The sequence below is a fragment of the Sphaerodactylus townsendi genome, linkage group LG03 (genome assembly GCF_021028975.2).
Source record: "Sphaerodactylus townsendi isolate TG3544 linkage group LG03, MPM_Stown_v2.3, whole genome shotgun sequence".
Lineage (NCBI taxonomy): Eukaryota > Metazoa > Chordata > Lepidosauria > Squamata > Sphaerodactylidae > Sphaerodactylus > Sphaerodactylus townsendi.
In genome coordinates this window covers 122,640,968-122,655,834 of record NC_059427.1, presented here as the reverse complement: position 1 = coordinate 122,655,834, position 14,867 = coordinate 122,640,968, and the positions used below count along the sequence as shown (strand labels likewise).

The window sequence follows — 14,867 nt, the reverse complement described above, 5'->3', positions numbered from 1 at the left end:
TGCAAGACTTGGCAGGTTTCTTAAAATCTAAGGCTCATTAAGCTTACTCCCTGCTTAGTGTATTTAGGATTGTAGCTTTGCAGGCTGCACTAAAGGCTTGGTACTGGGTGTTCTGATTCTAGAAGATAAGAAGTGTAAAATAGTTGTGGTGGCACCTTTTTAGACCAAGTTGTTTAACTGTTAGTTTCCCAGTTCCCAGTTCTACTGGGGGTTATGAAAGCAATAACCAAAAACTGTGATTCCATGTCTGGAACAGAGATCTATGTTGAAGAATATTCCTCTCTTGATCTGCTTGAGTGCAAGAACAAGCTTCCAGATGGGGAACATGAGCCTTCGGCGAGGGCGGTATACAAATACAATAAACAAACAAACAAACAAACAAACAAATAATAATAATAATAATAATAATAATAATAAGAAGAAGAAGAAGAAGAAGAAGAAGAAGAAGAAGAAGAAAAGTAGTAGTAATAGTAGTAGTTTGTAATTTATATCCCACCTTTCTCTCCCGTAAGGAGACTCAAGGTGGCTAACAAGCTCCTTTCCACTCCTCTCCCCCACAACAGACACCTTGTGAGGTAGGTGGGGTTGAGAGAGTTCCAAAGAACTGTGACTAGCCCAAGGTCACCCCGTAGGAATGTAGGAGTGCGGAAACACATCTGGTTCACCAGATAAGCCTCCCGCCACTCAGGTGGAGGAGTGGGGAATCAAACCCGGTTTTCCAGATTAGAATCCACCTGCTCTTAACCACTACACAATGCTGGCGTTAAGGAGATGGAGAAACTTTCCTATGAGAAAAGTGTTGGCCTAGCACACAGGACTAGGTGCTAACTCCCCCTCACTAGAAAACTCAGGAGGTAACTGCTTGCAGTGTAAAAAAAGACAGACACCAGGTCTCGTTCCAACAGGAAGGCTTTATCTTTTGTTTCACACAGGAACAAAATAACAAAGTTTTTACTCATAGAATAACTATCCACTCTCTACTCTGACAACAATCCGAACCGGAACCAGAAGATACCAAAGTGGGTATGCAGTCTTCTTATATAGTTTTATCCAGCCAATCACTAGCTAGATGATCTCATCCTCCTGAACTCTGACCTTTACAATTTCTGCTGACTGTTACACTCCAGTCATTACAGACCCAGCCAGATCAACTCAGACCTTTACAATTTGTGCTGACTGGTACACTCCAGTTATTCCAGACCAGCATATGACCACCTTGCAATTTTCAGTATCCTGACAAAAAGGTTGAAGAGTCTGGGACTTTTCAGCTTAGAAGAAGGGACAACTAAGGGATATGATAGAGGTTTATAAGGGGGGGGGGGGCACGACAGCTTCATCATTTATTTGTACGGTCCTTGACCAGACCATAAAGTATCAATGTACGTGATATTTGAATAAAATAGTTCAAAACAGGTATTAAAATGTATACAATAGCTTAAAATTTATATTATAAATAATAAACTTAAAATATTACCAACCTGTGCAGATTATCATTGATTTGCCTATCTATAAGTCACTGACCAATGTTTTCCTAATTTTGCTCACTATCCATCCAAATTTGACTGCATTGTAAATAATCTCCTCATTTGTTCCTGTCCAAGGCTGGACTAGGGAGTCACACCTGATTTCTGGAGCCCGGCCCAGGGATGACACCAACAGGTCTGGCAGCAGCACTGGGAGAGGAGAGCCTGACGGACAGCACAGGGGAGGAGAGATGGGGGAGAGATGGAGTCAGTCACAGGAGCGACCAGCAGCAGCCCACCAATTAGGGGCTGGCCAGGTCGCAGAATTTATCCAGTTGGGAAGGAGCTGGATGGGTGAGCTATCAAGACTCCGCCAGAGACAGGTGGGCCTCCCGGCCCCACTGACCCACCCAGAGGCTAGTAAGACTCCAACAGAGCCTGCTGTGGCACACCAACCAGGGCGTGGCCATGGCCCGAGATCAGGAGGCAGAGCCAACCTGAAAAGGCCCCAGGAGGGTCAGGGTGGACCTGGGAGACAGTGCAGGGGCGGAGCCTGGATTGGGTCAGAGGGCTAAGAATACTGTGGGGAAGGGATAAAAGGAGAGAGGTGGCAGCCAGAGGGGGTGTGGGGAGAGAGCGAAGAGAGCGAGAGAGAGCATTAGAGACAAGTGAGAGACAGAACAGAGGAGGAGCGGAGCTGCGTTGCGGTGCAAACATACTAAGGGAGATACCAGGTATAAGAGATTTGGTGGAAGACTGGCGAGAAGCGCCCTGAGCTAGGGGCAGTGACTTGACGCCCCCACACTGTGGCTAAAGAAGCTAGCCTAGTTGCGAGACTCCCCTGAGACCGGGAGTATGGACGGGCAAATCATTGCTCAGGAAGGGAAAGGCAGGTTGGGGCCGGAGAGGCAGTGCATCCCACACTGGTGGAGAATGCAGGCACATGAATGGTGCACGGCCTTTCCCCCATTTACCCAAGCCCCCAAGTTTGGCAGAGCCCACACAAGAACCCTTACCTATGAGCAAGGTGGTAAGAGGGGAAGGGCTAGGTAGGACCCCCCATCCCCTAGAGCTGGGAGTCTTGAGCTAGAAGGGAGCATGGATTTGTCCCAATTTGATTAATGGATGGCTGAACACCAGGCCATGTTGACATGGGAGATGGCCCAGCTGCAGCAAGAGGCACAGCTGGCCCTCATGAAGGAGGTATTACAGAGGCAGGATGCCCAGAACGCAGCCTTGCAAGATCTCCCTAGACACATGGGTGCATTGGGGGCTAGAGGACAGACCATTCACCAAGGTTCTGACATATTATGTAATAATCGGAGCAAGCTTATAGCCCTGCACTGATCTCTGGGTACAAACTGAAAGTATCTAATGACTCAGATTCCAACACAAGCTAGTTTTCAACTAAAAGTGAAGGCATTAAATTTAATCTCACCTGGTAAGAGGAGCACCACACCACCAACCCAAAGGAACAGGTGCATTGTCTAGACAACAGCTCCCTGATCACCTTTTCTTTCTTTCAGCAAAATCTCTTTTTTGTCGTTGCATTTGCAAAGCTTGTTGTGATGCTGACAAGCCAAGCAATCTTTGCTTCTTCTTTTATGCTGTTGCATCATCACTTCCTTTTGCTTTCTCACATGCTATTTACATATTTTACCATCAACAGTAAGAAAGCAGGGATTGCCTCTGTCAAAACTGCAACCTTGATGAAACAAACATCCACTGCAAATTGTCCTGTAACCCCCCCCCCCCGATCTCCCCCATCCGTTACACTTGTGTATTTCTAGAACCATGCTTAGTTTTAATGGGGCAAGAGGGAAATTATTAACTGCGTCTACTCAACATTATTGTAAAATGTCTCTTCCAGACGTTGTTTTATACCTCCATTTTGCCTTATCAATCTATTATTTTCTAATGGATCTTCCATGCCAAACTCCAGGGGGGAGAAAATTATCAAGTAAAGTTATAAAAACAGATGCAAAAATGGTGGACTGGCATCTTAGTGCAGGTATGTAAACAATAATCACAAAATAATTACAAAATATAATCAAAAATTATTTTAAATACCTAACAGTGCAATCCTAAGTAGAGTTACACCCTTCTACGTGCATTAACTTAGAAAGATTTAGAAAGGTGTAACTCTGTTTAGAATTGCACTGCTTTATACACGACCTTTAGCTGTGGATCGGGGTATCCAGAAACCCTAGGATTCTCTCCTTCTCTCTTGCTATCTGGCAGTGTTCTCTTTGGGCAAACAGACAAAAAGATAACCTTCTCACCTAATAGGAAGAAGATGAAAATTCTCCACATTAGTTGCAGCTTCGACATGTTGAGTATCCCTATTTGCTCTTTTCAATACTTGCTTTTTTGAATTTCAGCCGAACAGCAACTTCTCTTTTGGAGAGCTACAATTTGCAATCTAGGTCCCTTGCATTAAGTTTAATTAGTTCTACTTCTCTCCCCAGACTAAGGAGGTGACCTTTCTTACTTCTGCATGATGTTGGGGAAGTTGAACTGATGAGAAGAACTGAAATCCTGTTATCTCAGCCCCTAATATCTTGCACATAGTGGCATAACATGGACCATAAGGATGCCTCTCAGAGGCTCAGAATACTAGCCACTTGGAAGCGTGGAGAGGCAAGGAAAGGAGACTAAGGAACATCAGGGAAAGGGCAATGAGGTTGCACAGAAATGACTGAGTGAGAAGACTTTCACACAAGCTGCATTAGTGGACAGAACAGCCATTATATTAGAGCACTAATGTGACCTCCATTTTGTTTCATATGTGAATTTTTATTCCACCCTTCCTCTAGGAGGTTCAGGGAGGGTGTGTATGTGTGTGTGGTTCTCTAGTTTTATCTTCACAACAACCCTGAGGATTACATTAGACTGTGATCTAATGTAACCAGTGATCTCCACAGCACTGAGGGGATTTGAAATCAACCGAGCCCAACACTGTTGCCTAATTGATATACCACTTTTGCTCTTCTAGCCTGACTTTATATGGCACAGTACATGCAATTGGCTGCTTAAGATGCCTGTTTGTTTGTGGGGATTGTTTAGTCTGTCCTCCACCCACAGTGAATTCTTATTTCTTTTCTACAAGCAGATCACCTTGACCTCAAGAAAATTCTTGTACGTTAGGGGGCAGTGCCTGGGGAGGGGATGGAGCTCAGTAGAGATGCTTCTTCCACAAGAGGCAACTATCCCTCTCTGTATCCTTTAAAATTGCCATTCCCTCCTAGGCAGTGATGTTTGTAGTTTGTGGTTCAGTTGACATTCTGGGAGAACGCCAGATCTGCCTTCATGTTGGTAACTCTACAGATGTAAAATCTGCATTAAAAAAATTATTGCCCATATTTCTGTGCTGAACTGGTGTTTTGCCAGCAACTTCTGATCCTGAGCCGGGATTCTCCTCCTAGAGAGTGTCACTCTAACAGTCTTAACACCACACCTATCTGATGAAGAGGATGAGTTAGCAGGCTCTAAATCCAGGAAGGGCTGCCTATTTGGAGACTGAATTGTAGCACTCACTGCCAAAAGAGCCACTGAGAGAGAAGGCAGAGGACAGAAGAATTCAGGGCAATTTAATAGTGTCGCAATGAGAGGCTTTAAGTCGAAGCACAGTCATTTTAAATTCCCCGTGACTTTGTTTGAGGGACATGTGCATTAGGAACATCATCTGTGACCTCATTGGGATTTTTGGCATGGCTGACGCAGAGTGGACAAATGTCTTTAAAAATAACTTTTCAGCCACCTTAGCAGAACAGCTGTGAGGTCTAGCCTGGGTTGCCAACTCCTGGTTGGGGAATTCCTGGAAGCTTTGGGGAGGGCAAGGTTTGGACGGGAGGCATCTTGGCAGGGTATGATGACTCAAAATCCAAAGAGGCCATTTTCTCCAGGGGAACTTTTCTCTGTTATTTGGAGATCAGTTGTGAGGTCTCTAGGCCCCACCTGGAGGTTGGCACCCTAGAGGTCCCCATTTAGCTGGTGGATGTGTAACTGTACATTCTAACTTACTCTGACCTAACATGCTTCTAATCACCTAAGGATTATGGTGGTTACTTCTTAGAGTAAAATGTGACATTCTGCCTCTGGAAGATCTACAGTGGGGCCTCTTGGTTGCAATCTAAAGTGGTTTGGGGGAAGGGGAACAAACCCAGACATTCCCTTTTATGGCAGAAACATTGTGGGTTAAGAATGAGTAATCTCAGTGAGCATTCCAAGGCATCATTTAGCAGGCTTCAGATTCTCACAGCCTCTAAGTCCAGTGAAATCCAGGGCATCTTGGTGCCTGGTTGAATCACTTACAGACTTGGGTGGGATGTAACTTACAACGACATCCCTCAACACAGTTATGAGCATAATGAGCCAGGATCAGTTTAAGACCATAAGGCAGTTTTAAAAATGCTATAATATAATAGTAAAAACGAGTTAATTTGAGAGAGAATGCTATTGGATCTTGGATTGCTAGGAACCGCAAACACTTTTTTTGGCCCTCAAATCACAACTAGTTTGCTGCAACTCTGGATGGGCTTATGGTGGCCCTGTAAGGTGTTCAAGGCAAGAGACATTCAGTTTGCCATTGCCTGCCTCTGCGTAGTGACTCTTGGTAGCCTCCCATCCAAGTATGAAATAGGTCAGTGGTGGCGAACCTTTGGCACTCCAGATGTTATGGACTACAATTCCCATCAGCCCCCTGCCACCATGGCCAATTGGCCATGCTGGCAGGGACTGATGGGAATTGCAGTCCATAACATCTGGAGTGCCAAAGGTTCGCCAGCACGGAAATAGGTCCAACCCTGCTTAGCTTGCAGGATCTGATTGATGGTACTATAAAAGCTAGATTCAAGGGAAAATCCCTCACTAAATTTTGGACAGACATTAGCACAGAATATGAACAACTTTCTGACAAGTTGCTTAAGTTTCTGTGGCCATTTACAAATATGGAGCAGGTGGAGAGGGTTTGCTCTTCTTGTATCTTCACGAAGAATAAATACCGTAGGAATGCAGTGCCAGATTTAAGACTGTATCTTAATTTCAAAAAACTATGTGTCTCAAAACAAGCTCCAGGATCACCTTGAACATCTGTTGTGTGCTTTGTAAAATTAAAATATATTAAAGTTTTCAATAATTAATAAGTTAAATGTAAAAAAATGTTGTTTAGTACAGTTCCAGATTTAATATTGCATCTTGCATCAGTTGAACCTGATTTCAAAAAACTTAGTGTCGCAAAATAAGCCTCAGGGTGGCACTGAATATTTTTGTGAGGGGTTTTTTTTGTAAATATCAAACATATTAAAGATTTCAAGTGTTAGTAAATTTAAAAACAATAAATATGCAATATAGTGTTTATGTTAACTAAGTATTAACTTGCCTGGGTTAATCAGGAGTGGAGCCCCAAAATGTCCCCGTTTTCTTTTCTGTACATGTACTGGTTGTTTGGAGCGCATAGCTAGGGAGATGTGCACTTTGGACCAAATGTTAGTGGGCATATCACTGGGATTTTTTTTGGGGGGGGGGTCTCTCGTTTCCCACGAAATATGAGAACGTGAGTGGGAATGTGATGTGATGCTGTGCCCCATTGTTTTTTGCTTCCACCTGCCGTGTTGAGGCCTGCACCGGGCCCTATCCAGAACTGGGAAAAGGAGGGGATTCATTCCCACCCCCCACTGCTGCCCCAAAACAACAGCCAATCAGAATGCGGGACACTGGGGATGTTTGTGCATGTGCGGATACACTTGTGGTGTAAATACAAAAGTCCTGGGCTTGTGCGAAACAAACTTGAGTATTTCCTCCCAGTCTTCACTCTATTCCTTCACACAAACAGGCAGCCATGTTAAGGGATAAAATAGACCCAGATTGTAGGATACCGATGGTAACCCAGTATAATTCTGCCGGGCAGAAACAGCCCAGGAATGGCATTTCCTTTACTTCAGTTGCCCCCTTCTGGTTTGTGTATAATTGCAAGTTAACTTCCTCCTTTTAAAATACTATCACACCATTCAAAGAATCATTCAGTTTCTTTTTCATGGAACAGCAGTAGCTGTGCACTCCCTTTCTAAACTTAATAAATATCTTCATACCTACACTGCCACACAATGAGCATTAACCAGGGAAAGCACAGAGTTTCTTCAGCACATACTTATACAGCCCGTTTGACCCACCAGGAAGGCTTCTGATTGCAGGACAAAGTCTACAGCAAATTTTCCTGGTCCAGAGGGCAATGAGCAGGCACAGCAGCAGGGGGAGTCGAGGGGTATATGGGCAAGTCTTGGATAGCTGCAGACCAGTGGCCCTTGGAGACCTTCTGCTGATTTGACGCAGTCCAAAGCAGATGCCACAACTGAATATGGCCATGTGCCCAGATGCCATCTGAGTCTCTCCAAAGACTAAGATTTCATCCTCAGATTTTACAAATACATTCAGGACAAATGGAGTGACAATACAACATTTTATACAATTTTGTGCAGTTATGTCATAACAACTCACATTTCAATGACTTTGCAAATGCAAATAACACACATGCTCTGCTGCAAACCGAGGAAAGGTAGACAAGGAAGGCACACTCATCAAGATTAGCCATTAGTATTTTAGAAATCCAGGATACTCTTGTTCTCTATAAGGAGCTGATGCTTTTCTTTCTTCCCATGCTGGCGGGGTCAGTCCCAGAGGAATACAACTGGGTTTTAGGATAAAATCTTCTGCCTCAATACAGTGGTGAAAGGAGCTGACCTAGATTCAGCAGGCAGCCACACAACTTCTGTGCAGGAAGCTGGGGGATTCCATTCATGTCTCCATCTTTTCCGATGCTAAGGAAGAAATTGTTCATGAGCTACAGCAAAGAAGACAAAGTTGCTTATTAATGGGATTGTAGCATTTGGTTCACCTTACCTACCTTGGAGTTTATTAGTCTAAGATATGAAGAAAAACAGAGGTTAAAACTAGTTGGCAGGGTTGGGGTGTGTGTTTTGGTTTCCTTTGCCTTTGTGCAGTTAGATAGTGGAACCTGGGATGGTGATGGCTGCAAATATCTGGAGCCATTTCATATGTTGTAGCTTTTATAGGCTAACACAAAACATGTTATACATGCTTTCAAAACTACTATTTGACTATTTGTTAAAACTTTTCTATTTCTCTTTATCTTTTCAGACTTAAGAAGATATAGCAGTAGTGGTACACCAGGCTATACAGACACAAAAGAAAAAGCCCAATTAACATACTTTTTAAAATGCACAGATTAAAAAAGAATACAGAGTCACAGGTATGACAGGTACATATGGCAAGCATATGATCCCAACTTCATACTGGTACTGACATGTATACTAATATACTGTGACTGGCTGCCATTCTCTGCTGTATACATTCATAGTGTCAAACACATTTACTGCTGTATAATGTGTGAATTGGCCCCTGGAGTGGTAGTGAACTGACCAGGAATGCCACTCATTTGTCAACAAACCTGTTTGGCAGGAGAATTTACTTTGTTCAACGCTCATAATTAGACTGTCAGCAAATCAGGATATGGTCCGATTGCATTGAAAACGTGAACTACTGCAGAACACTAAGTTTTGCCAATTGGTCAGACACTAACTCACAGCTAGAAGTCCAGTTCTTACCCATCCAACCTCCTCAGCCAAATTATTACTTCTCTCCCCTCCAAGATAGGTGGCTACCACACTAGGGACAAAGGTTTGGATTTCTGCATTGCAAAAGGGAGAGAGAGAGAGCTAATTTCTGACTGAAAACCCTCATAGCCAAAACAACTATAACATGTAGTTTGGTCCTGACATGCAGAGAAATCTAAGCGTTAATGACATGACTGAGTGAAATGAAATAGTTACCGTTCACTGTGCCTATTTAAAGCTTTTCTGGCATCTCTGGAATCCTTGGCACTGCAACTTCGGCCTTCTTTGTAACAGATGTGTATCCATACCACAATGGCTATCAAGGCTAAGAAAATGGGGATTTTGGAGAGCAGGAGCAGAAAGTGGATGTTGTTTGTCTGGATTCTAAAAGGAGACATGTTAATATATAGTAAACATATTCCATTAATCACAAATAACCCAAATAAGGCATGCATTTAAAAATGAAATAATCAGTCTTGGACCCTAATTTGCAGAATAGTGAATTAGAAATTGAATAAATGAATATATTGTAATATTTTTGGTAAAGATGGCAGAGGAAGATATAATGTCTGTATTGACTCCAATATTTGGTATTCAGCTACACTGAGGCTCCCAGGACACTCCAGTCTGGAACATTTATGTTACCTTTCAGGGGCTATGGTAGAGGAGTTACGTTCTTCTTCTGCTACTGTTTCCAAAATGCTATTTGGAAAATCATTTGAAGCAGCAGCAGCAGCATCTGCACAAAAGAACAGTGGCTGTCACATCCCGATCTAGGAAATCTGAACATTATTCATATTTCATTATTCTTAAAAAAAAAAGATTTTAAAGAGAGTCAAGACGGTTTCTATGGTTGATCTTGCCGCAAATGAATTCGGAAAATAAAATACACACTGGTGGAGGAGAAGGGACTGGGTTTTGGACATGTTTATTCATCCATGGCCCAGGCTAACTGGATTCATAAATTCTGGGCCAAGGTCACCCAAATTCCATACCAGGAAGAGTCCTTCAATCTACACAGACCTACCTGGCATCTGCTACCCTTCAGATGGGCAAATAACTATGCTTGAAGTAAGACCACTGGAATTCTGGCTTCCCTTCCCTCTTCCAAGATTTTACTAAGCATTGGATTCACACCTTCAAAACTACCCTTAAGAGCTAGAAACTTGCTGTCTTTTAAAATGAATTCCATGCCCAACCAATATCAACTTAAAAACAAAGTCCCAGTTTTACGTACAAGACTGTTAGCTTCCTCTCAAAGTACACTTGCCTTTACAACAGACAAACAATATGCACAGCAGAGAAAAAACATACCTGTGGTAATGATCACATCCACTGGGTACCAGATGTCATACCTGGTTTTCTGTACCCCACAGAGATATGTCCCAGTATCTCCCTGTGTGAGGTTGTCCATAGTCACCCTGAACATGCGGGATGCATGGTTGTCTTTGATGGAGATTGCATTCCACTTTACTTCTGCCTCTGATCCTGTTGTGTAGACAGTGTGATCACTAGAACAGAATCTAAAAGTTTCTTCTTTACACCAGAATTTGACAAATTCTTCCTGACCCTTTCCATACTGGCACAGCACAGATGCAGAACCACCAAGGGGGGCAGTCACTACCTGAGGGCCCTTAAGTCCCCAGCAAACTGTTGAAGAGAAGAAAAATTGAAAATTATTTATGCTCAGTGCAGTGTTCAAAATCTTAAAGTCCTGCATGAAATTCGTTAGGAAATTATGAAACGATGCAGGGAAGAGGATTTGATCTCCTTAATGTCTGCTGATGAAAGTTCTGGATCTTACTTGACAGAATGAGAGAGTGCATCAGAAAGACTGTTGTTTGAAATGCAGAACCTAGGAACAGCATTTCCTCCCCTATTTAATATTATGAGATGTAAAAGAAAAAGAAAAACAGCAAAAACCTCAAATTGCTCAACATAAAGCACTGCCGATACATCACTGACATAACAGCATGAAACAAAAGTTTACTCTTTGCCATTACAAAATGAACAGTTGATATGCCTCAAGGTACATTGCTTGAATGAGTATCCACAATAGTTTCATGACTTTATGTATGTAGTAGACTATTATGTAGTCTTGTTATGTAGTAGACTATTATGTAGTAGACTATTGCAAAATCAACAACAAGGATCACTGGAGTGGACCATCCTCCATCCTCTACTAGTAACTAGTTCTATAATGATTTGGATATAAGTATTGAAAGAGACTGCCCATTTAGATTTTTCATCTGTGGTAAAGACCAGTCCCCCCAATTGTAATACAAGAATGTTGACTTCTGTTTTCAAAGTTCTCGAGATTCGTGTTCACACCCTGTTTTTGAGAGCATCAAGGTCCAAGAACATTTGTCTCAAAGTCTGGTAAATTGCTCCTGACAATTTCCCCTAACCTGTTCTAACCAGGGTTAGAACCTGTCTGATCTTTTCAGTACAGTCCACAATCTCAGTTATTCTCACCTTGGTTTAGAGTCCATATCAAACCACAGAAAAGCTTCATTGTTCTCTTAATAATATCCTTTAAGGGAAATGTGTGTTCTTTGAGGGGTTTGCTGGATCTTATTTCTTTTGCACCTTAACAACAAATCTAATGATCTAAGGGAAATGTCTGCTGTATGACTGACGTTTCACCAGAGGGGAAAGTCAGATCTTGCTCAATTTTTGAATGTCACAATGATTAAACTTTTATGAAGCAGAGAAGTAGATGATTTAGTAGGAACTGCAACTTAACAATGAGGCTAAAATAATGCCTGATTTTTTAATATTCTTTATCATGGTATATTAGCTGCCACTGATCTTTTATCAGGGAATCATACAGTATTGGCTATGTGTCAGATACATATAATTCCAACGATGAGCCATGGATGATCCCATTTTATACATTCCACTGGCAGAAATATTACAATCTGGATATTCTTTTAGTTTTAAGAAACCAGAATGTTCTGACGTAAATAATGTCTCCTAAAATAAACATAGGCATACCTGTCAATTATAACCACCACTATTGCAAAGCGAAGTTATAATGCCAGGGCTGGACCATAATTTCTCCAAACTAAGTACAATTTCTGCTGACATCCTCCTGTCACCAGGCCCACTCTCATACATAATCTCATCAGCGATGAAAGCAAAGTTGCTGGTTTATTGACATAAATCGGTTAAATCATAAATAGGTTCAATCATGGCAAATTATTTGGAGTCCTGGAACTTCCCAAGGCACTGTAGGGCATAACTGTCCCCCTGAGATAGGGTTGCCAATCCCAGTTTGGGCATTTTTTTTGAGATTTGGGGATGGAAACTAGGAAGGGTGAATACCTTAGCAGGCTATAACACCATACAGTCTATAACACCATTGCCCATGTGGAGGAACCGGTCTCTTTGCTTTGAGACCTTAGCAGGCTATAACACCATACAGTCTATAACACCATTGCCCATGTGGAGGAACCGGTCTCTTTGCTTTGAGACCTTAGCAGGCTATAACACCATACAGTCTATAACACCATTGCCCATGTGGAGGAACCAGTCTCTTTGCTTTGAGACCATTTGTAATTTCAGGAGATTTCCAAGCCTCACATGGAAGTCGGCAGCTTTTGTCTTCTACATCCCCAGTGCTTCTCCTGAATTGTTCTGTTCTGGGTTCTTGTTGATCAAGGAAATACTCCATTTCACCAGATAAGAGTCCATTGCCCATGTGGAGGAGTGGGGAATCAAACCTGGTCCTCCAGATTCAAATCCACCTGCTCTTAATGACTACACCACACTGTCTTGTTGACTATAATGTTGGCTTTTTCCTCTTGGACTTCTGGGAATCACATTACATCATTAAAGCAGCTGAAAACTGGCTTTAAAAATATGAAGAATCTTATTTGCTGTTGAACCCAAGTTATGTCAAACAAAGGACATATTTTTTTCAGCCAACCGAAGTTCATCAACAGTGGTTTGAGTTCTCAGTAGGGTAGCCGTGTAAATTTATTGTAGCAAAGCAAAACAGAAGTTCAATGGCACCTTCAAAACCAGTGTTTATTCTAGTATGAGATTTCCTGATAGAGAATCGACTTCTTCAGATACAAAGGGAAGATTTTTGGAGAAAAAAGAATCTCATGGTGGGGGGGACGGGACTCCTGCCTGAATGTCGTACTCCTCATTGAAATGCCTGCTCATCTGGTGGAAATAACTTGCATAAAACTATTTGGGTCAGTGCTCAGAACCTAGCTTTAAGGCAGCGCAATTAGACTTCATGCAGAAATGCGGAAGGATATTACGAAAATGTCTACGAACTCACGCACACATTTACATGCCTCCTTTATAACAAGGCTGGATAGGAGCTGTCCAGTATAATAAGGAAGAGGGGAAGATAAATGGATGGATAGCAGCACCTGAGAGGAGAATAATCCTACAAGCTGCATCATTTTATTTCCTCAGTAAATGCAAATAGCCATTTGAAAGGAAACAAATGGAGGAAACGGTAAGTAGCCCATTTGCTATGGCTGAGATTGATCTGGCTAAATTCAAGTACATTTAAAATTCATATATTTTAATACATGGGCTTTCATCCGCCAATGAAATAAACAGGACTTAACTATGCATAGCTTTGGCTAGATTGCACTTTATATATTTTTATTATTTATACAGTACATTCAATACACATGGCACTATATAACACAAACATAAAAGACAGACCCTGATCCAAAACGCTTACAGTCCAAAGTCTGACCAAGACAGAGAACAGAGGGAAGGGACAGGCTGATTAAACAAACAATCAAAAAAGCAACTGTGTGAGAAAGTATAATCACATGCAATGCTGCACATCATGTGTATAGTGTGGATATGTCCAATATGACCTTTAGTTAAGGGAACCTCTAAACTCTTCTTCAAAGCTACATGGCATATGTGAATGCTTTTTCCACTTAAGATTAGAATACCAACAGTATATGCAGCAGCAGCCTCTGATTTCTCAGATGAGTTAGTAAGTTGAATGGGAAGAATACACTGAAATGCTGGTGATTTCACATAGGCCCTTCCGCACATACAGAATAATGCACTTTCAATCCACTTTCACAATTGTTTGCAATTGGATTTTGCTATTCTGCACAGCACAATGCAAAATCCAGCTACAAAGTGCAGTGAACGTGGATTGAAAGTGGATTGTATTGTCAAAGGCTTTCACGGCCGGAATCACTGGGGTGCTGTGTGTTTTCTGGGCTGTATAGCAACTGAAAGTGGATTATTCTGCATGTGCGGAGCCATGCATGTCACTCGTAATATGGGGAATTACCTTGTTCTTTTTGCCTAATTCATTAGGTCGCTTGCCTAATTGTCCCTGCACTGGACTTCTTTGGGCTTGAATCCTGCCAATTCATTATAGAGATTAAACATTATGCCCGGCCTTACTACTTGCTAACCCCAGATTGATTGTCTAGAGCAGTGATGGCGAACCTTTTCAAGACCAAGTGCCCAAATTGCAACCCAAAACCCACTTATTTATCGCAAAGTGCCAACATGGCAATTTAACCTTAATACTGAGGTTTTAGTTTAGAAAAAACGGTTTGCTCTGAGGCGCGCATTACTCGGGAGTAAGCTTGGTGAAGCAACCGTGCAACACTTCGAATGGGTGTATCACGACCCTAGGAGGGTTTACTCAGAAGCAAGGCCAGCCTAGATATGTGTGTGTGTGGGGGGGGGGTTGGTGGTGGTGATTTTCCGCTCCCCCTTCATGACAAACTCTGTGTGCGTGTGCCCACAGAGAGGGTTCTGAGTGCCA

The 14,867-nt window shown here is 42.3% G+C and overlaps 1 protein-coding gene across 1 annotated transcript; it reads right to left on the bottom strand.

The window, feature by feature from the left end:
* Positions 1–8,238: 8,238 nt before the first annotated feature.
* Positions 8,239–11,609, bottom strand: LOC125427859 (CMRF35-like molecule 5). Its single transcript, XM_048487415.1, has 5 exons — positions 11,570–11,609; positions 10,409–10,744; positions 9,740–9,833; positions 9,311–9,478; positions 8,239–8,301 (listed from the first exon to the last, which is right to left on the bottom strand). Exons 1-5 carry the CDS (start codon positions 11,607–11,609, stop codon positions 8,295–8,297), a joined length of 645 nt encoding a protein of 214 aa, XP_048343372.1. The 3' UTR covers positions 8,239–8,294.
* Between the last annotated feature and the right edge of the window lie 3,258 nt (positions 11,610–14,867).

Coding starts and splice junctions, on each gene's coding strand:
- LOC125427859 (XM_048487415.1), bottom strand. CDS start 11,609: ATGAAGCTTTTCTGTGGTTTGATATGGACTCTAAACCAAG. Junction 9,834..10,408: donor GGATGTGATCATTACCACAG/GTATGTTTTTTC, acceptor TCTTTTGTGCAG/ATGCTGCTGCTGCTGCTTCA. Junction 9,479..9,739: donor TCTACCATAGCCCCTGAAAG/GTAACATAAATG, acceptor GTCTCCTTTTAG/AATCCAGACAAACAACATCC.